The 25,299-nt window shown below is 41.2% G+C and overlaps 2 protein-coding genes across 3 annotated transcripts in view; one reads left to right on the top strand and one right to left on the bottom strand.

Annotated features, from left to right (window-relative positions):
- wipi2 (WD repeat domain, phosphoinositide interacting 2) overlaps window positions 1–8,636 on the top strand; it is an 81,345-nt gene extending 72,709 nt beyond the window's left edge. The window contains exons 11-12 of the mRNA XM_068055795.1: window positions 933–1,063; window positions 5,026–8,636. Of these exons, the coding sequence (XP_067911896.1) occupies window positions 933–1,063; window positions 5,026–5,144 (250 nt within the window). The 3' untranslated portion in view covers window positions 5,145–8,636. The remainder of the gene's footprint in view (window positions 1–932; window positions 1,064–5,025) is intronic.
- Window positions 8,637–21,713: 13,077 nt separating this feature from the next.
- LOC137383261 (actin-related protein 2/3 complex subunit 1B-A-like) overlaps window positions 21,714–25,299 on the bottom strand; it is a 47,904-nt gene continuing 44,318 nt past the window's right edge. For both annotated transcript variants that reach the window (XM_068055799.1, XM_068055800.1), the window contains exons 9-10: window positions 23,284–23,374; window positions 21,714–22,180 (exon numbers count right to left, since the gene is read on the bottom strand). In XM_068055799.1, coding sequence (XP_067911900.1) covers window positions 22,142–22,180; window positions 23,284–23,374 — 130 coding nt within the window. In that variant the 3' untranslated portion in view covers window positions 21,714–22,141. The remainder of the gene's footprint in view (window positions 22,181–23,283; window positions 23,375–25,299) is intronic.

Genomic DNA, 25,299 nt, shown 5'->3' with positions numbered 1-25,299 from the left:
TTGTATCCAAGTTTGGGGGCCACACTTTAGGAAGAATATCTAGATCTTGGTGATGGTGCAGAGGAGATTTACTTGAATGGTACAAGGGATGAGAAACTTCAGTTATGTGGAGAGACTAGAGAAGCTGGGATTGTTTTCCTTAAAGCAGTGAAGGTTAAGGGAAGATTCAATAGAGGTATTCAGAATTATGAAGGGTTTTGGAAAAATGGAGAAACACTTTCCACTGGCGGCAGAGTCAGTAAGCAGAGGCCACAGTTAATTGGCAAGAGCCAGAGGAGGAGGTGTTTTGTGGCACAGAGAGTTGTTATGATCTGGAATGCACTACCTGACAGGGTAGTGGAAGAAGATTCAATAATAGCTTTCGGGAGGGAATTGGGTAAATAGTTGAAGGGAATAAAATTGCAGAGCTTTGGAGAAAGAGCAGAGGAGTGGAACTAATTAGATAGCTCTTTCAAAGAGCTAGCACAAGCACAGTGGACCAAATGGGCGCCTTCTGTGCTGTATGATTCTACAATGAGACTCAGAAAATAAGGAAAGACTGGGAGACTGTCAGTCAGTTTATTAATAATTGCTTCCTTAAAAGTCAAAGAAACAGTTTAATAAAATCACAATGGTTTTGGTCGAATTCAGTATTCCTCTTATGATCCTGCCCTTTTTCCCTCCCCTTCCAAAATTTGTCATGCACACTTTATTCCCTAGATTGCTTTTACAGGAGATTTAATAAGGCTGTAAATTAAAATCTGCTACCCTACTATTGATTCTTACAACTTTGATTGAGGGTCTCTGAATCATTAATACTGGCACCGTGACATTTCCTTTCAGTCCAGTGATTCAGATTAATACTGGTACCTTTCTAACGCAATGTAGGGAAATTAATTTCACATTTCATTCTTAAAAGACTTTTGATTTCTCTGTTGTCCCTTTCTTTGCAGGCTAGATGGTAGTGTGGAGCCAGCCAATGAGATTCTGGAGCCTTCACCGCATGATCGGCCATTAGTGTCTCAGACGTATAGTTCACCTGCTGCCAAAGCTACTTATACCCCGTCGTCGCCAACACGGCATGGTAAGGAGCTGCAGTAGACTTACACAATCATATTTACTGCAGTTAATATTGATTCATAGGTGCATTTAAGGGGAAGCTAGATAAGTACATAGAACCATAGAACAATTACGTCACAGGAGGAGGCCATTTAGCTCATCGTGTTCATGCCGGCTGGAAAAAAATGCTAGCTGCCCAATCTAATCCCACCTTCCAGCACCTGGTCCATAGCCTTGCAGGTTACAGCACTTCAGGTCCATGTCCAGGTACCTTTTCAAAGAATTGAGGATTTCTGCCTCCACCACCATTCCTGGCAGCAAATTCCAGACAGCCACCACCCTCTGGGTGAAAACGTTTTTCCTAGTGTCCCCTCTAATCCTTCTACCAATCACCTTAAATCTGCGCCCCCTGATATTTGGCCTCTCCACTAGCGGAAACAGGTCCTTCCTGTCCACTCTATCTAGGCCTGTCATAATTTTGTACACCTCAATTAAGTCTCCTCTCAGCCTCCTCTGTTCCAGGGAAAAGAACCCTAGCCTATCCAATCTTTCCTCAGAGCTGCAACTTTCAAGTCCTGGCAACATCCTTGTAAATGTCCTCTGTATTCTCTCCAGCGCATTATGTCCTTTCTGTAATGTGGTGACCAGAACTGTACATAATATTCCAGCTGTGGCCCTAACCAGCGTTTTAGTCATAGACTAGAGTCATAGAGTTATACAGCACAGAAACAGGCCCTTCGGCCCATCATGTCTGTGTCGGCCATCAAGCACCTAACTATTCTAATCCTGTTTTCCAGCACTTGGCCCGTAGCCTTGTATACAGTTCTAGCATCACATCCCTGATTTTGTATTCTATACCTTGGCCAATAAAGGAAAGCAGTCCTTCTTCACCACTCTTATCTACCTTCAGTGACCTGTGGACATGCACTCCAAAGTCTCTCACTTCTTCTACCCCTCTCATTATCCTCCCATTTATTGTGTATTCCATCACTTTATTTGCCCTCCCTAAATGCATTACCTCACACTTCTCTGGATTGAATTCCTGCCCACTTAACCAAACCATTGATATCATTCTGAAGTCTAGTGCTGTCCTTTTTACTATTAATTACACATCCAATTTTTGTGTCATCAGCAAATTTCCCAATCATGCCTCCCACATTTAAGTCCAAATCATTAATATATACCACAAACAGCAAATGACCCAATACTGAGCCCTGTGGAATGCCACTGGAAACCGCTTTCCATTTGCAAAAACATCCGTCGACCACAACCCTTTTGTTTCCTATCCCTGAGTCAATTCTGGATCCAACCTGTCTGATACCCCTGTATCCCATGGACTTTCATTTTACTGACTAGTCTGCCGTGCGGGACCTTGTCAAATGCCTTTGTAAAATCCATGTAAGACCACATCCACTGCACTACCCTCATCAATCCTCTCTGTTACCTCCTCAAAAAACTCAATCAAGTTAGTAAGACATGACCTTCCCCTAACAAATCCATGCTGACTATCCCTGATCAATCCTTGCCTTTCTAAGTGGAGTTTATCCTGTCCTTCAGAATTGATATGAATAATTTACCCGCCACCGAAGTCAGACTGACCGGCTATAATTATTTGGCCTATCCCTCGCACCCTTTTTTAAAACAATGGTACAACATTAGCAGACCTCCAGTCATCTGGTACCTTGCCTGTATCTAGTGAGGATTTGAAGATCCTCAGCACATCTGCTATTCCTCCCTGGCTTCCTTTAACAGCCTGGGATGCAGTCCATCCGATCCTGACAAGTTATCCACTTTCAAGGATGTTAGACCCTCTAGTACTTGCTCTCTCATTATGTTTATCGTATCTAATATTTCACACTCCTCTTTAACTACAATGTCTGCATCAACCCTCTCCTTTGTGAAGACAGAGACAAAAACTCATTAAGAACCCTGTCCACATCTTCTGTATCCATGCATAAGTTCCCTTGTACATCTCTGATAGGCCCTACCCTTTCCTTAGTTATCCTCTTGCTCTTAATGTACTGATAAAACATCTTTGGGTTTTCCTTGATTTTACCTGCCAATAATTTTTCATGTCCTCTGTTTGCTTTTCTAATTTCCTTTTTTACTTCACCCTGCACTTTCTATACTCCTCTAGGCTTTCTAAAGTATTAAGATATTTGTGATCATCATAAGCTTTCTTTTTCTGCTTTAACTTGCCCTGTAAGCTTCTAGACAACGAGGGGGCTCTAGATTTGCCCGTACCACCCTTTATCTTAGTGGGGGCATGCCTACACTGTGCCTGTAGTATCTCGCTCTTGATATCTGCCTCCCACTGAATTTCCTTCATGTAGCTGTAACCAGTCCACTTTCGCCAGGTCACCTCTCAGTTTCGTAAAATTTGCCTTCCCCCAATTTCGAACCTTTGCTCCTATTTTATCTTTGTCCTCTTCCATGATATGCTAACTGTCACTATCTCCAAAATGGTCACCCACTGTTACTTCATCTACTTGCCCATGAGGGAGAAAAGCCAAAGGCTGATGTCGAGCACAAATATTGGCATTGACCAGTTGGGTCAAATGAGCTGTTGCTGTGCTGTAAATTCTATGTAATTCTATGAGTCAATCCAAAGGCACCATTTATTTGGAGGAGTAAAGATTCTGTTTCTTAGTCTATGCAGACTTTATTCAGTATATTAACCATTAGGATAACTGATTACTTTATAAATTCAGAGAGCTAATAGGATAGTGTGGAAGAGTGAAAAAGCTTGAGACTGTGTTTACTGTGTGCTATTCTAGTGACTGTGGAATCTACATCAACTGCTTTTTGGTTTACTTGTGCATTAGTCTTTAATTGTTTAGAAATATTAAAAACTATAGCCATAGTAACTTTCATCAATAATTGCCCTGACATTTCAGAAGGCATTAATGGTGTCTAGTGTCTGCATGCCTGTAAATAATTTCATTGTGATTTTGATCTTGAAAATTTGATTGTAGCTAGGGTGTATTACATTGTAGCAATTTTTTTCTTACTTATACTTGAAACATTTTAAGATCTTGATTTGATTTTAATGGGCTTTTATAGTTTGCATTATACACTGCACTCATTTTGACCAGATTTACTCAGTTTTACATTGATCTGTTGGTGTGAATCAACATTTGTTACACTGATATGCGAAACTACAGTTTAATAACACAACTTGTTAGAAAAATTAAGAATCTTAGTCCTGATTGCATGATCCTAATATACATGATATGAAATTCACAGGTAAATGGCAACTGTTTCAAATCTACTGGATCACCAGCACTGCAGAAGCTCTGTGATGACAACAGCAGAGAAGTTCTAGTTAGAGGATAGTTAAGAGCTTCTTTTGTTAAGAAAAACATGTGGAAATAGCAAAAAAGCTATTTGACCATCTAACCCTGTTCCTTCAATAGATCATGCATAATCCAGTCTATCCTGAAATCTACCTATTCAAACCATTTACTCTCCTGATGAAATTTTGCCAGTGTCTTCCTTTACCTCTGGTGACAAATAGGGAGTGGGGATCCAAAATATTAGATGGATATTCCAGAATATTCATCATCCAGTGTAAGACTGATCAGTTTTGTGGAAGATTCAAATTTATGGATGTTTCTACTTTGTAGTAATAGTGGACTCATGGATCACTGAAACATCTTTAACTGATGGTATCTTCATCCAAAATCATCAGCTCCCTCAAACTGTCTGGTTCAAAAACACATCCAACTCAGTGTGTACTACGCAATGATGATATATACTTAAACATAATAGGTGGAACTTTGCAATGCTCTGTGCTGTCAGCAGGGCTCTGCACACAATATACAGCCTATTGGGTAAACCAGGGTGTTTTGCCTACCATTTCCCTTCCATTGATGTCAATGGACAGGAACTTGCTGATGGTCTGGGGCCTCAAAGTTCTGCCCAACTTATTTGCTGTGATAAAATGAAATGATTGGAACTTGTACTTTATATCACCTGTTCATGCAGCCTACCCGGAGGACCAAGGAGCAGTGGGCGGAGTTGACCCAGATGACGATTTGAATATTGGCACACTGCGATTAGATGAGGACAATGAGACTCCTCCCCTGATTCTTAAGAGCGAGTGACCTTTGACTTGTGAACTGGCAAATGTTGGCAGAGAACACTTGCAATTGACTGTATTGTGATGCTGCTACAGACTTTTATCGTTGCAGGACAGAAAGTGAAGAAAAATATGAAAGGAAAATTTTAAAGAAAAAAATTTGTAGCTGTAGCGTAATTCTATAATATTGGATACAAAATATATTGTTTTTCCCCCAGTGGCTTTTAATTGCTGTGAACAATTAGAGTAAATATGTCATTTTTTTTCCTTTCTGGCCAAAAACTGTTGCCTGATGCAGCCCTGGAGCCTATTAGCTTTGCATGTATACATGTGCCAAGAATTGAGAGTTTAGAAGCCACTATAATATTGCCAGTCTAACTGTTTTCTCATTGAATTCTTCTCTAGTTATGTCACCCAACCAAAAGATTGCAGGACGTTTTTGTTCCTTCATCCTGGGATATAGGTTTCCAAAGAGTTATAAGGTAGCAACCCCACCCAAACCAATTTTTAAAAAAATAAAACATTCTTTCTAGCCTCCTGTGTTTGGAATTTCCTGAAAGTGTGTTCGTTGAGCTGCTCAAATCAGACTCTGTACTGTGAAGTTCTGGTCCTTCAAATTTCAGTCTTTTAGGGGGAAAATGATGACTTAAAAATAAGCTTGGTCCAAACAGGAACATTGAGTGCGACACTAAGAATGAATCTTAACTTAATCCTAAAGGTTTAAATATTGAGGAATATTTGTAATTTACTCTGAAAATAAAAGCTGGCATCCCACATGTTTTTGAATCTTGTGAGTACGACAGTTTCTTTTCCAGAGAAGTGATATTTAGGACAATACTCCTCTTCTGCTTCCTGACCTCTTTGCATTTCCGCAGGCACAGCCGCAGTTACTCAAACTGTATCAGATGGGGTGGGGTTGCTACTTTGAGCCTAAGGTTTTAGCAGTCTGATGTTTTTGAGTTTGTGTATATTGTCCAAATGGCCAAACTTCAGCAAGCCAGTGTCCAGCCAGCACTGAAGTCCACTTGTGCCCTCTGATCGGTAAATTGTTTCAGGAATTCTTGCAGTGAGTAGAACTCCTGCAATAACGGCTCTTTATTTTGACAATTTCAGCAACAAAGAAATACATTTCAAGTGCTGGTTGTTAAAATTAGATAAATGAAAGGGACCATGGAATATTTCTATTTTACAGCAGTAAGTTGAAAATTTGGGGGTTTGCATTTTTGGTGTTGAACTACTGAATTTAACATGATACGGAAAATCAATTTGCAAGAATTGCCAAGAAGCAGCAATGTTTTACAGCCGTTAGTTTGCTGGAATTTGGCCATTTCCAGACTAATTGATACAGGAGAGACCAATTTTTTTGTTACAAATGTATAAAATGGCTGGATCAAATCAAAGCAGCAATGTTCTACATAAAACCCCTCTATTAATGATAGAGAAGAACAATACGTTTATTATGTCAAATCTGTGACAGATGTTATTCAGCACTTATCATGTTTGGGATTAGTACCACCAAAAGCTATTGAAAATCTGGTCAATGGCACCAGATGCCCCTTGGTCATCTCAGTGGTGGCATAGAGGAGCCTCTCTGTTACTCTTCTAGTATTCATAGACGCCTATTGCTTATAACCAATCAGTCTTAAAAATTCTGCAGCAGTACGTAATGTAAATTAAATGATAGTCGCATTGAGGAAATTGACTACTACTTTATTTAAACTCCTCTGCAGCCTTTCAGGAACTTATTAGCAATTTCCTTTAAGCTTATGACTATAACCATGCTTAATAGAAGTGTGCACCTACCTAGAATTAACCCGGTATTTTTAACTCAATTGTTCCATCTGCAATCCACTGTAACCCAAGGGGTATCATTGTCCTGGTAGGTGCCTTGCATGCCCTTTTACCAATATTGTAATCAGATGTGTACAAGGATGTGATTGGTGATTCTAAAATGTTCCACTGTTTTGAAATCTGTTGCTGAAATGTTCCACTTTTACTGCTTAGTTTAAAGATTGACAGAACAATGTGAAAACTGCTTTGCAATAGTTGGTGTTGCAGCGACACGATCCCTGCAGCGCACTCTTTTCCGCAGCAACCGATTATGGGGTTATTGAAGCAAACCTTTTTTGGAGGAGGCTGCCTGAAAACATCCCTGAACCGCAACAATGCTTCTGTGTTTTTAAATCTGTATTAGACCCATGTAACTCTCAGCAGCATTTTATATTGTGTACTGTAACAACTGGAAGCCTATGATGATTAAAACCTGAGGGGTAAAGGGAGACTAATCCAAGTCAAATTGCTGAAGATGTGAAAACACAGGTAGCATTTGTTAAATTTGCTGTGTTCAACTGTTCAGAATTCCTGTTTCGTTAGCAAACTAAGATTTAATTTTTCTATATTGCAAGAATTGTATACTGCAGGGCTTCTCCAGTGGGGGTGCTGGGTAGGCTGTGAGTAGCTGAGCCATTTGGACCAGAAAGGGCTGGTTTGATTGGACTGAATTAGCTGATCTCAGTCGTGGCTGCGTTAAAGCACAACATGTTGGCCTCAGGGTCCTAGGGCTATGGAAGGAAATTCAAACCTAAATTTCTTGCTCCTGATTGCTATCCAAAAAACCCTGCTTGAAATAAAGATATAATGTGAGGAGGGTATTAGGCTCAGCTATGCAATACCCTCTGGTTCAAAAAGCCTGCCAATCCACTTAAGTCCAGACTTGCAAGTGAAGAATGGCCAATTGGATGTGGTACAGGAGACTGCCTAGTGCCTGTGAGACTGTACATGAGCAAAGAATCTTTGCTTTTGGGGGCAGGGTGGGGGGAGGTAGGGGGAGGAAAGGGTGAGAGATATGAACTGTCAGAAAAAGGAGAGAGTAATAAAAGTGTATTCTGTGAACTCTGCTCATAATATTACATACCTAACCAAATTATACACTGAACAGAAATGCATTTTGTATGTTTTAATCAGTCTTTGGGCACTGACATTTTCTATACTTATTTACTGTAAACCCAAGTATTTTTGCTATCTAAAAGTATGATCCCAAATTATGATATACTTTGACACATTAATTGTTCCAGATTGGTTCTGCAGTTTATTGTTATCCTCCCCAAAATGCACATTTTCGCAGTAATGCAGCAACATCCTCCTGATAGCAAGTATACTTGTGGTGAAAACATTTGTTTTATAGTATGAGGGCATCATTCTTATGAGATGTGTAGAGTAGGTTTTTAACTTTGACTATGTTGGATTGTTGCCTAAATAGGAAATATAAGCTGTGGAAGGGGATCTGTCTCCCATGGAAAATTGTTCCTGATTTCCTCATCACCTGGCTCAGATTAAAGTTACAGTAAAACAGTTTTTGCCAGTTTAAAAATGAATTTGGTAAAATTGAAGTGGTAAATTGAATAATCCATTTTGTATCAGAGTGAGAAATGATGAATTTGCACATTTTAGCACAGGTGGCTCTGTATTGAAGAAAGGTTTCAACAGAAGATTATTAAAAACAATTAATTAGCAAAAAGTGCTACTTTTTAATCCACGTCTGCTTTCCTATCTTTTAAGTTGCCTCACTACAGGCTGATGAGATTGTGTGTGGGGAGTTAGGTGCCGGTGGCTGCTGTTTTCCCTATTTACTGTCACCGCTTTTGACTGTGAAGCTCACTGTCTAACATTGATCTTGAAGATCCGAGCAACTCAGTGAATAAATGCACCACATACTTTGGAGCTGAAGACAGCCAATCAACAAAGAAGTTCCCTGATGGATTTCTGATCTGTACTGACCTCAGCTGGGCCTCAGTGGGTACAGTGCAATTGATCTTGATATCCTGCAGCTAGGGAGAGCAAATATAGTCCAAGAAGGACATACAGGCTGGTGGAATGGGCGGACAAATAGATGAAATTTCATGCAGAGAAGTGTGAAGTGATTCATTTTGGTAGGAAAAATGATGAGAGGCAATACAAAATAAAGGATACATTTTTAAAGGGGGCGCAGGAGCAGAGGGTATATGTGCACAAATCATTGAAGATGGTATGGCAGTTTGAGGAAGTGGTTAATAAAGCATATGGGATCCTGGGCTCTATAAATCGCGGCATAGAGCACAAAAGCAAGGATGTTATGATAAACCTGTGGAAAACACTGGTTCAGCCTCAACTAGAATATTGTGTACAGTTCTGGGCACCACACTTTAGGAAGGCATTAGAGAGGGTTCAGAGAAGATTCATAAGAATGGTTCCAGGATTGCAGAAGTTCAGTTACGTGGATAGTTTGGAGAAGCTCGGGCTGTTGTTCTTGGAGAAGAGAAGATTAAGAGGAGATTTGATCGAGGTGCTCAAAATCATGAGGGGTCTGGACAGAGTAGGTAGAGAGAAACCATTCCTATGTCGGAAGCATCGAGAGCCAGAGAGCACCAGTTTAAGGTGATTGGAAAAAGAAGCAACGGCAGCATGAAAATCTTTTTTATGCAGTGAGTGGTTAGGATTTAGAATGCACTGCCTAAGAGCGTGGTGGAGGCAGATTCAATCGTGGATTTCAAAAGAGAATTGGATAATTTTTTTTTTATTTGTTCATGGGACGTGGGTGTCGCTGTCTAAGCCAGCATTTATTGCCCATCCCTAATTGCCCTTGAGAAGGTGATGGTGAGCTGTCTTCTTGAACTGCTGCAGTCCTTGGGGTGTAGGTACACCCACAGTGCTGTTAAGAAGCAAGTTCCAGGATTTTGAACCAGTGACCGTGAAGGAACGGTGATATAGTTCCAAGTCAGGATGGTGTGTGTCTTGGAGGGGAACTTGCAGGTGGAGGTGTTCCCATGCATCTGCTGCCCTTGTCCTTCTAGGTGGTAGAGGTCACTGGTTTAGAAGGTGCTGTCGAAGGAGTTTTGGTGAATTGCTGCAGTGCATCTTGTAGATAGTACACACTTTTGCCACTGTGCATCGGTGGTGAAGGGAGTGAATGTTGAAGGTGGTGGATGGGGTGCCAATCAAGTCGGTTGCTTTGTCCTGGATGGTGTTGAACTTCTTGAGTATTGTTGGAGCTGCACTCATTCAGGCAGTGGAGAGTATTCCATCACACTCCTGACTTGTTCCTTGTAAATGGTGGACAGGCTTTGGGGAATCAGGAGGTGAGTTACTCGCTGCAGAATTCCCAGCCTCTGACCTGCTCTTTTAACCACAGTATTTATGTGGCTGGTCCAGTTCTGTTTCTGGTCAATGGTAACCTGCAGGATGTTGATAGTGGGGGAATCAGCGATGGTAATGCCATTGAACATAAAGGGGAGATGGTTAGATTATTTCTTGTTTGAGATGGTCATTGCCTGCCACTTGTGTGGTGCGAATGTTACTTGTCACTTATCAGCCCAAGCCTGGATGTTGTCCAGGTTTTGCTGCATATGGACATGGGCTGCTTCAGTATCTGAGGAGTTGCGAATGGTGCTCAACATTGTGCAATCATAAGCGAACATCCCCACATCTGATCTTATGATGGAGGGAATCTCATTGATGAAACAGCTGAAGATGGTTGAGCTTAGGACACTACCCTGAGGAACTCCTGCAGTGATGTCCTGGGACTGGGATGATTGACCTCCAACAACCACAACTATCTTCCTTTGTGCTAGGTATGAGACTAACCAGTGGAGAGTTTTCCCTCGATTCCCATTGACTCCAGTTTTGCTAGGGCTCCTTGATGTCATACTGGGTCGAATGCTGCCTTGATGTCAAGGCATCTTCCTCTCACTTCTGGAGTTCAGCTCTTTAGTCCATGTTTGGAAAAAGGCTGTAATGAGGTCAGGAGCTGAGTGACCCTGGTGGAACCCAAACTGAGCGTCTGTGAGCAGGTTATTGCTGAGCAAGTGCCGCTTGAAAGCACTGTTGACGACCCCTTCCATCACTTCTGAAGACAAAGAAAATTGCAGGACCAGGTGAGTTGCTCTTGCAGAGAGCAGGCACAGACATGATGGGCCAAAAGGCCTCCTTGTGTGCTGTAACCATTCTATTATTCTAATGCTCCTGCTTATTTTATTTTTATTTAGAGATACAGCACTGAAACAGGCCCTTCGGCCCACCGAGTCTGTGCCGACCAACAACCACCCATTTATACTAACCCTGCAGTAATCCCATAATCCCTACCACCTACCTACACTAGGGGCAATTTACAATGGCCAATTTACCTATCAACCTGCAAGTCTTTGGCTGTGGGAGGAAACCGGAGCACCTGGCGAAAACCCACGCGGTCACAGGGAGAACTTGCAAACTCCGCACAGGCAGTACCCAGAATCTGTTCCTGCTCATTATCTATTCACTTCTACTCCATGTGTGAAAGAAAAAAAATTGCATTTATAGAGTGCTTTTCAAGACCACAAGATGTCCCAAAGTGCTTTACTGCCAATGATATTGACGCCAGGTGAGGGACATGGTCAGATTTTGATTTGATGCACCTGTATTGACTAGTTCGTGGCCACTTGTCAGTTCAGGCATATAGATAAGTAATGGTACCTGGGAATACAACTGGCAGCCTGCTGACACCCGTGGGTAATGGGAAGAACAATTCATCCAAGGACTGACAAATACTCATTGCAACTCTGTTAGGCAACAAGGGCTTTTGATGGGAGTGCAACTATTATCAACTGGACTTGTCCCATCAGTATGTTATGTTCTGACAACACGATCAATTGGAGATGCTCTTTTTGGCATGTAAATTTCTCTCATTTATGTTTGCTATAAAGCTTTATTCTTGCACATATTGCTGTGGTAGGAAAAGTACACATAATGTAGAAGCTACAAACACTAGTACAGAATTGTTCAAGGTACAACATCCTAATATTAATTTGCACAGATTGGTGTAAGATAATGGAACTTTTAAGATGTTTAAGCTCAGTCTGAATTAACTGTTTTGAAACGTGGGTGTTTTGCTCCATACCTAACATAGTGCCTTTTTGCCTCTTACACAGTCTTATTTCAGACATAAAAGCAAAATTATCAGCTGCAAGGTTCTCTGCTACTGCACGTGCCCTTCACCTTCCTCAGACTTGCGGAGGACTCCACTTTAAAGTCATTTTGTTAAGGTGGAAAAATTCTGCTGTTCACTGAAAAGCATAAGTATTATCATTGACTAATGCTGCTCATCAGTGATTTCCTTCTAATGTAAGGAGAGCACATTTCTACTTTAGTGCAATGCATCATGGAGAGAATGATGCCCTTTTATTTTATAGCTGTTCTCTGAAACTTTCACAGAAAATTGACTGCAAAGTAACTTAGCAAATTTTGTTGAGTTGACAGGACTAAGGAGGTTTCCAAGTGGTGTGATAGTGACTGAGTGATGTAGCAGTTAAGACAGAGGCTTAATTTCCTTTGTGATTGGAACCGTAATCCCATTACTGAACAACAGTGTAAATTGATTGTATCTGTACAGCCCATTTTAGATGTCAAGACAGATAAATAGACTGCTGAACTTTCTATATCATCCAGTTAGTTACTGTTACTGTGACACAGCATAATGAGCTACTTTAGGTTTATCTAATCTCTTGGAAAGACCTCAAACCCTTGATTTTAAAAAGCATATGTTTTGAGGTACTCCAGTAATGACTGACTGGTTACTAGTAGGTTCTATATTGGTCCTATATGGACAGCCCTGTATCGGAAAGTATTGTATCATTCACACAGTTATGGCTGTGGTGACACTGACTCATGAAGCTATGGTTGTTATATTTTGCCACTTCCCAGAAAGCGTGATAGGTAGGCAACTTGCAATTGTCAAAGAATCATTTCACGTTTTTAATATCTCACGTCTCACAGTAGAATAATTCTGCTGAGCCAAGAAAGGCATTGTTGCCTGGTGTTTCAGATCAGTCATCTGTAAGTTGTACTTGCCTCACAAGCCTAACAGCTCAGTGACAATGGTGTTTTTTTATTTGCAAAGGATGTTGCTATCTGTCTTTTGGTAAGTGTGTGCTGATAAATATAGGCTTGTCGCCTTGGAGGGGTGTTTGTGTGTGTGTATATTATAGTTTTAGTGCTATGTCAGCTTGAGTTGATATCCAAGTGCTTCCTTGAAAAACAGATGGCATCACTGGGTCATAGTCCAGTAAGCCTTTGATCCTGAATTAATCAATTTATATGCTCTTTCATTTCAAATTTAGTTTTTTTTCCCAGTTGTCAGATATCAAAACAGATCTGAGTCTGCTTTAGTATTAAAATCCTATTAGCATTTTGGTAGCCTGTGTATTGATAAATTATTTGATCTTAAAATATGATCATGCCTCACAACTCGTCCTTGGAGTTTTCAGTCATCTTTGTCTAACCTTCATATATTGTATTGATAGGAACTTTGGAAGCGATCTCCTGTAACCCCCATTAGAAATGACTAAGAATTTAAATTTGACAGTTAATATATAAAGTTTGATTATTGTTATTATAATATCCTTTTGCTTCTGTGCATTTTACCTGTAAATAAATTTGACCACGTGCTTTGTCTGTAGGTATTAAATAAAATTACATTGCATCTAAAGTGCACAAACCTTTTCAAGGGCAGTTAGAGATGTGCAATAAATGCTGGCCTTGCCAGTGATGCCCAGATCCTATTAAAAAGCCATTTGATCCAGCTGGTCTGTGCCAGCATTTATGCTTTGCACAAGCCTCCTCCTGCCTGTCTTCATCTAACCCTATCAGCATAACCCATTCCTTTCTCCCATGTGCTTATCTAATTTCCTTTTAAATGAATTTCACATTCTTACCACTCTTTGGGGAAAGACATCTCTTCTGAATTTCTTATTGGATTTACTGGTGATTATCTTATATTTATAGCCCCTAGTTTTGGTCTCCACCTACAAAGTGAAAACATCTGCATGTCTACCTGATCAAACCCCTTCATAATTTTAAAGACCTCTATTAGGTCACCCCTTAGCCTTCTCTTTTCTAGAGAAAAGAGCTCCAGACTGTTCAGCTTCTCCTGTTAATTAGTCTGGCAATGTTATTTTCTATCTTTAGAGTTGAGGGTGGTGGACATTACACATATTCTGCAGTGAACAATTATAATGTAATTAATTGTTAACCATGGGCAAGCTAAACTATATGGGCATTCAATAAGATTCCTTATATAAGGGACTCTGCTTATGGAAAGTATTGTCTGCCAGTGAACAGGAGTGAAATGAAATAAAAACAAGAAATGCTGGAAATACTCAGCCGGTCTGGCAGCATCTGTGGAGAGAGAAGCAGAGTTAACGTTTCAGGTCAGTGACCCTTCATTAGTTCTGATGAAAAGGAGAAATTGCACTATTGGGTCCTTGAATTGGAAGTGATTACTGATGATTGAGACCAGTGAGGGCTCAGCTGATTCAGCCCATATCTCTGATCAAAGTAAATTTATTGAATCTAATTTTATTCCATTTCTTGACAGATTCTTAATGGCATTTGAATTTTTAGGAAACCATTAGGTGGGTGAGGACAAATATGGTAGAGAGGCTGGTACAATCACAGCCTTCTTTGTCCTGGACGGGAATTTTTGAGACGATCTGGAAATAAAAGCAGCTAGTTAATAATACACCAATACGAGTGGTTATTCAGATAAAACAGTAGTAATGTGGTTTAAGGTCAGTGCATTGATAAGATTGAATATTGCACTTCTTTATTACTTAGGCAGTGGCCACCTTGTTACTTTTTTTAATGATGTCTATATTGGAAAAATTGGAGAATGTCAAATGGGGTCAAGCTGGAGTAAGTATATCGGAAGATTATATTTTCATTTTGAGGAAGGTTGTGATAAAGTGAGTAGTTTTGGTTACGATCTGTGGGCCTGCAACATATACGTTGATAATCTGATTGCTCTTGCCCAGCCAAAAGACAAAATGTATGAGGAGTTAGTCCAAGTGATCAAAGAGCAACATGAGCTCAAAACCACTCGTTATTGCAGAACGATTCAAGTCTAACCTGAGGAGTGAAAGGGATGATGAAAATATTTCTTGGTTTATGGCAGAACTGAGGAAACTACGAAATGCAACTTTGGTGGAGTTCTCAACTATGAAATTGTGGTTTGAAGGAAACATTAATACAAGGGGAACTGTTGGCAAACTCTCAAAATAGCATTTGGGATGGAGACTGCATCAGCAATGGTAGTGAGGTACAGGCCACTGGGCCTAGAGCTTCAAATTGAGGAATCGATCAATCATGTTGGAGGCGATGTAAAAATAATCATCCAGACCAATGCTTTTGTCTGAATATAAATGCCATAATCACATGGAATCATTTAGCCAAGTGTTGCCAGAACTACTAATGCTGCTAGTGAAGGCAGGGAGAAGAATCGATGGCCCTAACTCATATCATAGGACTGAGGAATCAAAACAACCGATAAAATCCAGCAACCATGATCTAGATTCAAACGAGGAACCTGAGGAAGAAACCATTCCACAAACCAAAAAAAATCATGTCTTCCTGTATATCCATAACAGGAAAGAATATTAATGGAAGCATGAGGGCATAATTGAGAAAGTTAACCACAATGACTAGGAAAGCCCATTCATGCCTATGGTAAAACCTAAACAGAATAGTTTGGAAACCATTTCTGAAAGTGCAAGCACAAAGACCATCACCAAAGAAAGCCCTTATTACAGTCTCGAGTGGCTTCAGTGAAGAGGAAGAGGAAATACTAATATGACCTCAGTCCCTACCGTTAACTTTAAAACGAGATATGAACTCCCCAGACTGATAAAACATGAATTCGTGTTGTGTAGTTCTTCAAAGATTTTTACCATAACTAAACTCAAAATCAACATTAACTAAACAGTACTTATGTAGCTAATATACTAAATTACAGAGGAAGGTATTTCCCATTAACTTATTCACACTCGAAAATCCCACACCACATTTATATGTTAGTGTTTTCATTTGAATTTTTATTGTATCTTCACCACACTCCACCAGAATTTTGGTGCTGCTTTCACTGGAATGCTGTCATTAGCAGAAAGAAAACAAACAGGGCTAGGAAGCAGCAGAGAAAGAACGAAGACTAGAGTGATTGAAAAACACATTCCATATGGTTGAGAGTAAGAGTGCTGGACACTACAAATTCTACAGTTCTAATAAAGTTATGTTACTTCAATGCATCTTATGTTGCCTCATACAAGAGCAGTTCACACTCGTGTTATATCCCCTATGACTATAGCATATGCTTGTAATTGTGTGGTGTGCAACAGAAATCACTTCTCTGACTTTAAAATCCTTATTCACAAGTGTTATGTTAATTTTGTGTTGTATGATATCAAAAAGATAATTTAGGATGTTTGAAAGTATTTAAATGTATGATCTTTATACCGGCATGTTGGAGCATAGTAATTTTGGCAAGGCATGGGTATCAGAGCAGACAGTCACGTACAGAGGCACGTAATAGTGAGTATAAGCTGGTATAAAAACAAAAAATACTGGAACTACGCAGCAGGTCGGGCAGCATCTGTGGAGAGAAAAACAGAGTTAACGTTTCAGAACAATGACTTTTTGTCAGCACTGGAAAAATGAAAGGTTATCAACCTGAAACATTGGGCTGAATTTTAAGAGCCTTCTAGGGCTGGGCGGGGGGGAGGAGCACATAAAATTGTGAGGGAAGGCCCGGGGGAGGGGGGGGGGGGGAATGAAGTTCCCTTCACCTTCTAACACCATTGAATTTAGTCTGGGGCAGGGAAGGTCGAGGATGGCCTTCCTGCCCTGAGGCCAATTGAGGCTCATAGGTGACCAATCAATGGCCACTTAAGGGCCTCTTCTCGCTGCCACTGGCATTTTTTATTTTACCAGTGGCAGGGGGCCCTCCACCATGTGCGGAGGCTGCCCAGTAAAACCAGGTGGCCTCCATGTGGGGAGGTGAGGTAGACACTCCAGCTTGAACAATCTGTAGCCCACAGAGGCTGCCCCTGTGCCATCATCCACCCCCCCACCCTCCCCATTCCAGGGCCTGCCTGACTGGCCCCAGTGAGCCCATTCCCCATTTACCTGCAGTCCAAGGCTTCAGCACTGCACCAGGGCCTGCTGCAGTTCCAGCAGAGGCTACTGCTGCCGGTGGCCCTGCTCTCCCTCTGATTTTTCTCCTTAATGGAACGGGGACCCCCAAATGTCCGAGGTTCCCTTCACCTTTTTGGCCTGACATCAGGACCCCTGCTAGCTGTGTAAAATCCAGCCTATTAACGGTTTCTCAGGTGCTGCCTGACCTGCTGAATATTTTCTGTTATTTCAGATTTTCAGCTTCTACAGTATTTTGCTTTGGTCTAGCTGGTACTTTGAAGTATATAGTAATTGGTGGGATAGCAGTCAATCCAGTAGGCATTCAATAAAGTCGCCAATACGAGACAGTTATCTAAAGTTGAAGCTTATGGAATTGTAGGCAAATTATTGACGTGGTTAGGAAATTGGCTGAGTGGAAAGAGACAGAGAGTAGGGATAATGAGCTTAAGGCAGGCAGTGGTTAAAAAATAAAATAAAAATGCTCTGAAATTGTTGAACTCAATGTTGAGTCTACAAGGCTGTAGAGTACCTATGAAAGATGAGCTGCTATTCCCCGAGCTTGCAGCAGGCCAAGGAAAGAAATGTGGCTGAGAGAGCAGTGTGGTGAGTTGAAAATGGCAAGCAACCGGAAGCTCGGCGTCATGCTTGTGGAGGTCTAAAGCAGTTTAGGGGCCCAGGTACATAGATCCTTCCTTTCTGTACCTGTTCATGATATTTAAAGTAACAAGGCTAATGGAATGCTGGCCTTCCTCTAAAGGAATAGAATACAAGGAGGTAGAAGTCATCCTTCAGTTCTACAAAGGCCCAGTTCAATCACATTGAGTACTGAGAGTTCTGGGCACCACACCTTAGGAGGAATATATTTGCCTTGGAGGGAGTGCAGCATAGATTTCGAAAATGATACCTGGACTCCATGGGTTAAGCTACGAGGAGAGACTGAACAAACGAGAGTTGTATTCCCTGGAATTTATAAGGTTAAGGGGTGATTTGATCGAGGTACTCAAGATATTAAGGGGAACAGGGTTGATTGGGAGAAACAATTTCTGCTAGTTGGGGCATCTAGGTCTAGAGGTATTGTCTAAAAACTAGAGCCAAACCTTTCAGGAGTGTAATTAGGAAACATTTCTTCATCCAAAAGGCAGTAGAAGTTTGGAACTCTTGCAAACAACAATTGATGCTAGATCAATTAATTTTAAAAGAGATAGTTTTTTGTTCGCCAAAGGTATTAAGGAATATGGAGCAAAGGCAGATATATGAAGTTAGGTCACAGATTAGCCATGCTCTCTCTCATTGAATGGCAGAACAGGCTTGAAGAGCTAAATGGCCTTATTTTCCTGTCTAGTTGTGTGTGTAGTTTTGACTGACACCACAAGGTGGCACCATTAGCCACAGACAAGGGATAATCACAAATACTGACATGAATTAAAAACAGAACAAGTACAAAGCCCACTCGCATCTAAAAACAATGTAACAAAACAATTCAGGTCGATACACCGCAGTAGGATAGTTGAAGAGCAGGAATACCCTTAAAAAGGTCTGACCAAGAGAGAGTGGGCCAGAAGAATTTAGATTTAGATTGGGGGCGGCTGTTTGAGGGTAAATCAACATCTGACATGTGAGAGTCTTTCAAACGTCAGCTGATTAGAATCCAGGACCAGTATGTTCCTGTGAGGAAGAAAGACAAGTTTGGCAAGTTTCGGGAAGCTTGGATAACACGGGATATTGTGAGCCTAGTCAAAAAGAAAAAGGAAGCATTTGTAAGGGCTGGAAGGCTAGGAACAGATGAAGCACTTGAGGAATATAAAGACAGTAGGAAGGAACTTAAGCAAGGAGTTAGGAGGGCTAAAAGGGGTCATGAAAAGTCATTGGCAAACAAGATTAAAGAAAATCCCACGGTTTTTTATACATATATAAAGAGCAAGAGGGTAACCAGGGAAAGGGTTGGCCCACTCAAGGACAGAGATGAGAATCTATGCGTGGAACCAGAGGAAATGGGTGAGGTGCTAAATGAGTACTTTGCATCAGTATTCACCAAGGCGAAGGACTTGGTGGATGATGAGCCTAGGGAAGGGAGTGCAGATAGTCTGTCATCTCATTATCAAAAAGGAGGAGGTGTTGGTGTCTTGCAAAGCATTAAGGTAGATAAGTCCCCAGGGCCTGATGGGATCTACCCTAGAATACTGGGGGAGGCAAGGGAAGAAATTGCTGGGGCCTTGACAGAAATCTTTGCATCCTCATTGGCTACAGGTGAGGTCCCAGAGGACTGGAGAATAGCCAATGTTGTTCCTTTGTTTAAGAAGGGTGGTAAGGATAATCCAGGAAATTATAGGCCGGTGAGCCTTACGTCAGTGGTAGGGAAACTATTAGAGAGGATTCTTTGGGACAGGATTTACTCCCATTTGGAAACAAACGAACTTATTAGCGAGAGACAGCATGGTTTTGTGAAGGGGAGGTCGTGTCTTACTAATTTGATTGAGTTTTTTGAGGAAGTGACGAAGATGATTGATGAGGGAAGGGCAGTGGATGTTGTCTATATGGACTTTAGTAAAGCCTTTGACAAGGTCCCGTATGGTAGACTGGTGCAAAAGGCAAGATGGATACAGAACTGGCTCAGTCACAGAAGACAGAGGGTAACAGTGGATGGGTGTTTTTCTGAATGGAGGGATGTGACTAGTGGTGTTCCGCAGGGATCAGTGCTGGGACCTTTGCTGTTTGTAGTATATATAGATGATTTGGAGGAAAATGTAGCTGGTCTGATTAGTAAGTTTGCGGACGACACAAAGGTTGGTGGAGTTGCGGATAATGATGAGGATTGTCAGAGGATACAGCAGGATATAGATCGGTTGGAGACTTGGGTGGAGAAATGGCAGATGGAGTTTAATCTGGACAAATGTGAGGTAATGCATTTTGGAAGGTATAATGCAGGTGGGAGGTATACAGTAAATGGCAGAACCATTAGGAGTATTGACAGGCAGAGAGATCTGGGCGTACAGGTCCACAGGTCACTGAAAGTGGCAACGCAGGTGGATAAGGTAGTCAAGAAGGCATACGGCATGCTTGCCTTCATCGGTCGGGGCATAGAGTATAAAAATTGGCAAGTCATGTTGTAGCTGTACAGAACCTTAGTTAGGCCACACTTAGAATATTGCGTGCAATTTTGGTCGCCACACTACCAGAAGGAAGTGGAGGCTTTGGAGAGGGTACAGAGGAGGTTTACCAGGATGTTGCCTGGTCTGGAGGGCATTAGCTATGAGGAGAGGTTTGAAAAACTCGGATTGTTTTCACTGGAACGACGGAGGTGGAGGGGCGACATGATAGAGGTTTACAAAGTTATGAGTGGCATGGACAGAGTGGATAGTCAGAAGCTTTTTCCCAGGGTGGAAGAGTCAGTTACTAGGGGACATAGATTTAAGGTGCGAGGGCCAAAGTTTAGAGGGGATGTGCGAGGCAGGTTTTTTTTACTCAGAGGGTGGCGAGTGCTTGTAACTTGCTGTCAGGGGAGGTGGTGGAAGCAGGTACGATAGCGATGTTTAAGAGACATCTTGACAAATATATGAATAGGAAGGGTATAGAGGGATATGGGCCCCGGAAGTGCAGAAGGTGTTAGTTTCGGCAGGCATCAAGATCAGCGCAGGCTTGGAGGGCCGAATGGCCTGTTCCTGTGCTGTACTGTTCTTTGTTTGATGGGGACAGTGTCGAGGGAGCTTTACTCTGTACCTAACCCCGTGCTGTACCTGTCCTGGGAGTGTTTGATGGGGACATTGCAGAGGGAGCTTTACTCTGTATCTAACATTGACCAAGACACAGAAAGCAGAGAATAGCTGTTGTGAACGGTTGAGAACAATGAATGCAGAAAGGGAGCTAATGGTTTTAATAGCCTGTAAATAATTTGCAAAGTTGGGGTTAATGAATTCATTAGAATCGTACATCACAGAAGGACATCGTTCAATCCATTGTGCCTTTTGAAAGAGCTATTCAATTAGTCCCACACCCCCTGCTGTTCCCCATAGTCTTGAAAATTTTTCCTTTTCAAGTATATATCTAATTCTCCTTTTGAATGTTCCTATTGAATCTGCTTCCACCACCCTTTCAGGCAGTGCCTTCCAGATCATAACCACAGCTTAAAAAAAAAATTCCCATTCTTCCTCCCCCCCCCTTTTCTGTAATTGTCTTAAATCTGTGTCCTCTGGTTACCTACCCTCCTTATTTACTCCATCAAAACCCTTCATAATTTTGAACACCTCTGTTAAATCTCCCATAAACTTCTCTGCATAAATTGTGGTTGAACAGATGTTATTTTAAAGCTGGAAAGTGCTCAATGAAATACAAAGGTTATCTCAGTCGAGCCATTGGATGGCACCATGAAAGATATGTGTAAACAGCCCCAGAACTGAAATGGAAACAGAAGATACTAGAAACTCAGCAAAAGTCAGGCTGACAATGGTATAAAACAAACAAAATACTTCAGGCATGAACCCTTTGTGATACCCAATACCTCTTGTCCCTTCTCGTCACAGAAAAGGCAGTTTTTTGCTTTTTGTCCAAATTCAATGGAAAAATTGCTTATTCAAAGGATTTGTTTATCCATGACTGCAATCAGAAAAAAATAATAGGAAAACTAAAATGTGCTTGATTAGTTCATTTTATTATTGCAAGAATTTTAATACAGATTTCATCTTATGACCAGCAAAGATAGCCTGAAAATAATTAAACAGCACAGATTCTTGCTCCATTTTCTCTTCTCAGTTAAAAGAAAAATCTTGAGTATAAACTGACAAATCCCTGAGGATTGTAACTGGGACTTGCCCAAGGCACCATATGCAGCATTTAAAAGTAGAGCACAGAGTCTTTGCAAAGCAATTCACTGAATGTGAGACTCCTGTACCTTTACGAGTACATAATATTGTTAGATACATGGGTTATTATAAAGGGCGATACCCATTTCAACATCATTTGTCTTATCAGAATTGGTTGAAAACATGTTGCGTTAAGCGGGGTGTGTGACAGGACAATTTAAGGACTTGCAGATTTCAAAGAGACTGGTCCAGTGATTTAGACTATCTTCAAGTCTTTCAAATCGGCCTCCAGGGTCTGGAAAAAATATAAAACAGCTTAGCAAGTTTTTAAAAACAAGGATGCCACAATACACTCCTTTAAAAAAAGATGTTTTTGTGCTGTTTGTAACAGATGAGGGATGACACAATGTTGGGAGTGGAACTCTAATTTTGGCTCCCAGCGTCAGCAATGAGGAGATCCAGGATTGGTAGATCACAAGTCAGATACTGATCAAAACTTCTATCATTCCATTTTTAAAAACATTTGACTAACCAAAACCTTGGAAAAACATCTCAACTCCAAAAACAGTAGAATGTTTTCCATTTCCCAACTCGGCCTTCAACCTTATGGCCTTTTTGAGTTTTGCCAGCTTGTGCCAAACTGTAAGCAGGTTTGTGCTGTGCTCACAGTCATAATACTAATTTATGCCAGGTGCAGCCCTTAAAGCTTTTGCTCCTTCAGCTGGGACGATGGAAATGTCTCTGTTAACCCACTCCATCACCTGGTGGTTAAAGTCAGCATTGCAGATTGATGTAAGGAAAAGTTGGATGCTGTAACTGGAAAATAGCAGTGGTTTTTGGATAGCGTGAGATCACAGGTGCCAACTAAGCCTAACGTTTGAACAGTAAATGAACTACAACATAAATACAGTTTTATTAAATCTCTAAGAGTCTTTAAAAAATGATAACGTAACAGACAGCAACAACTTGTACCTTTAAAAGAGAAAAACATTCTAAATGTTGGTAGCCTATTTTATCATGAGGGGCTCATATTTTCTTTAGCCTACTTTTCACACATGTGATCAGTCTGGTGGGAATATTGGCTCCTTATTCTTCCATCTTCCTAGACTAGGGGTGCTGAGGCAAAAAGTAGCAGGCCCCAAGTTATGCCTTGGCTGAGATTAACTAACTTAGCACAGAACGTTTTGCTTCCTGGTCTATGTAGCTCAGTACCACATTAGGCAGTATATTCATGTATCACATCATGGTTCTACGTATAAGGAGGTTGCTCCTGAACTTGCTGAGTTGAGATCTGGTAGTGGAGAGGTTGGGGTTGCGGGGTGTGGGGGTGAGGTGGGGGGTGGAAGTGTAGAAGAGAGAAAGAGGTCAATGTAACTTTTAAGAGCAGGTGGGTCTTACCTTAATATCCCAGATTGCCATTCCTCCATCCATACCAGTGGTGCAAAACTTAGAACAGTTCTTCTTTCCACCCTCAATAATGGAGATTTGGCTGTAATGAAAATTAAGAGTTAAGGACAAAGTTTTGATTTGCCTTTCATATATCTAGAAATACAGAAACTGGGCAGGTCGTTTTGTTCTTTGTGATACCCTGCAAATTTCTACACTCTTCCCACACAGCCCAACCGAGCATTACGATTTGTGTAAAGGCAACGGAACATCACGTTGCTAAGTGTACCCAAGTGATAGAAAATCATTTGCCCCAGCTGAAACGCACTAGCAGATTCCTGGTGGCCTTGTTGGCAAATAGGAAGGAAGCTGGGTTGGTGGGACAGGCATAGCAGTAGAGCCAAGGGAAGGCTAGTCTGATCTGGTTTTGGGTCTGACTGTTAGGGCACTCAGCATGTGCAAACTCTAGCTATATGGGCTGTATGGTCAGCACACTCACCAATAGTAAATCAAAAACAGTACTGGGGTGGAGGGAAATGTGACCTGCATGGCTGTGTTCTGTCTTAACAGTTATAGGATGTGTTTGGTCCCATTTAAGAATATAATAGATAATGGTGCATTATGTAGAGTTCTGATTGGTCTTTACTAACCACAGAATGGAATCATAGAATGGTGACCGCACTGAAGTATTCGGCCTATCATGTTCATTACAGCTCTCTGCAAGAGCAACTGAGCTAATTCCACTGCCCCGTCTTTTGCCTTCGCCCTGCAAATCTTTTCTCTTCAGATAAATATCCAATTCCCTATGAAAGCCATGATTGAATCTGCCTCCACCACATTCTCAGGCAGTGCATTACAGATCCTAACCATTCGCTGCATAAATCATCATGTCGCCTTGGGGTTTTTTTTTGCCAATCACCCTAGATTGGTGTCGTCTGGTTCTCGACTCTTCCACTTAAGGAAGGGTTTCTTCCTATCTACTCTGTCCAGACCCTTCATGATTTTCAACACCTCTATCAAATCTCCTCTCAACCATCTCTTCTGAGAACAACCCCAGCTTCTCCAACCTATCCATGCAACTGAAGTTGCTCATCCCTGGAACCATTCTTGCAAATCTTTTTCTTTCTAAAGTCTTCATAAGTATGGTGCCCAGAATTGTTCTCAATACTGCAGTTGAGGCCGAACCAGTGTTTCATAAAGGTTCACCATAACTTCCTTACTTTTGTACTCTATGCCTCTATTTATAAAACCGAGGATCCCATATGCCTTATAACCTGCTTCTGAACCTGCCCTGCCGCGTTCAATGATTTCTGTACATATACCCCCAGATCTCTCTGTTCCTGTACCCCCTTTAAAATTGTATTCTTTAGTTTATATTGTCTCTCCTCCTTCTTCCTGTCAAAATGTATTACTTCACACTTCTCTGCATTAATTTAAATGTTTCCGCCCATTCCACCTATATCTATGTTCTCTTGAAATCTATCACTATCCTCTTCACAGTTCACAATACTTCCAAGATTTGAGTCATCTGCAGATTTTGAACAGGAATTCAGCCATATATGCAGATACTACATTTTTTGTTGTTAAGATACAATTTATGGGCTATTAAGTCAAAAAACTGTTTTTCTCATTCTAACAGAATCTGTACTAGAATGTTCTGCAATTCTGCAATACATCAGTTGATTTCTTAAGTGACAGACAAACTGCTCATGGGTAACTTACTCAGTGTGGCAAGGTGTAAGCCATAAATGAAAGGCAATGTGAATAAAGTTGAGGATACTTGTCCTTGTAGGAAGCTAGTTTGGAGGCAGGCAAATAGCATGTTATATAGAGGCAAGATGGAGAATGTTTTAAAATATCATCCAACATAGGAATAGGAGTATGTCATTCAGCCTCTTGAGCCTGTTCCTCATTCAATTAGGTCATGGCTAATCTGTATCGTAATTCCATTTACCCCTCTTGGTTCCATATATTCTGCTATCAACTTGGGCCAAGACTTCTTTTGGGTATGGAGACAAATACCTCAAG

This window comes from Heterodontus francisci, chromosome 24 (genome assembly GCF_036365525.1).
Source record: "Heterodontus francisci isolate sHetFra1 chromosome 24, sHetFra1.hap1, whole genome shotgun sequence".
Taxonomy (NCBI): domain Eukaryota; kingdom Metazoa; phylum Chordata; class Chondrichthyes; order Heterodontiformes; family Heterodontidae; genus Heterodontus; species Heterodontus francisci.
This window is presented reverse-complemented; position numbering and strand designations above follow the sequence as displayed.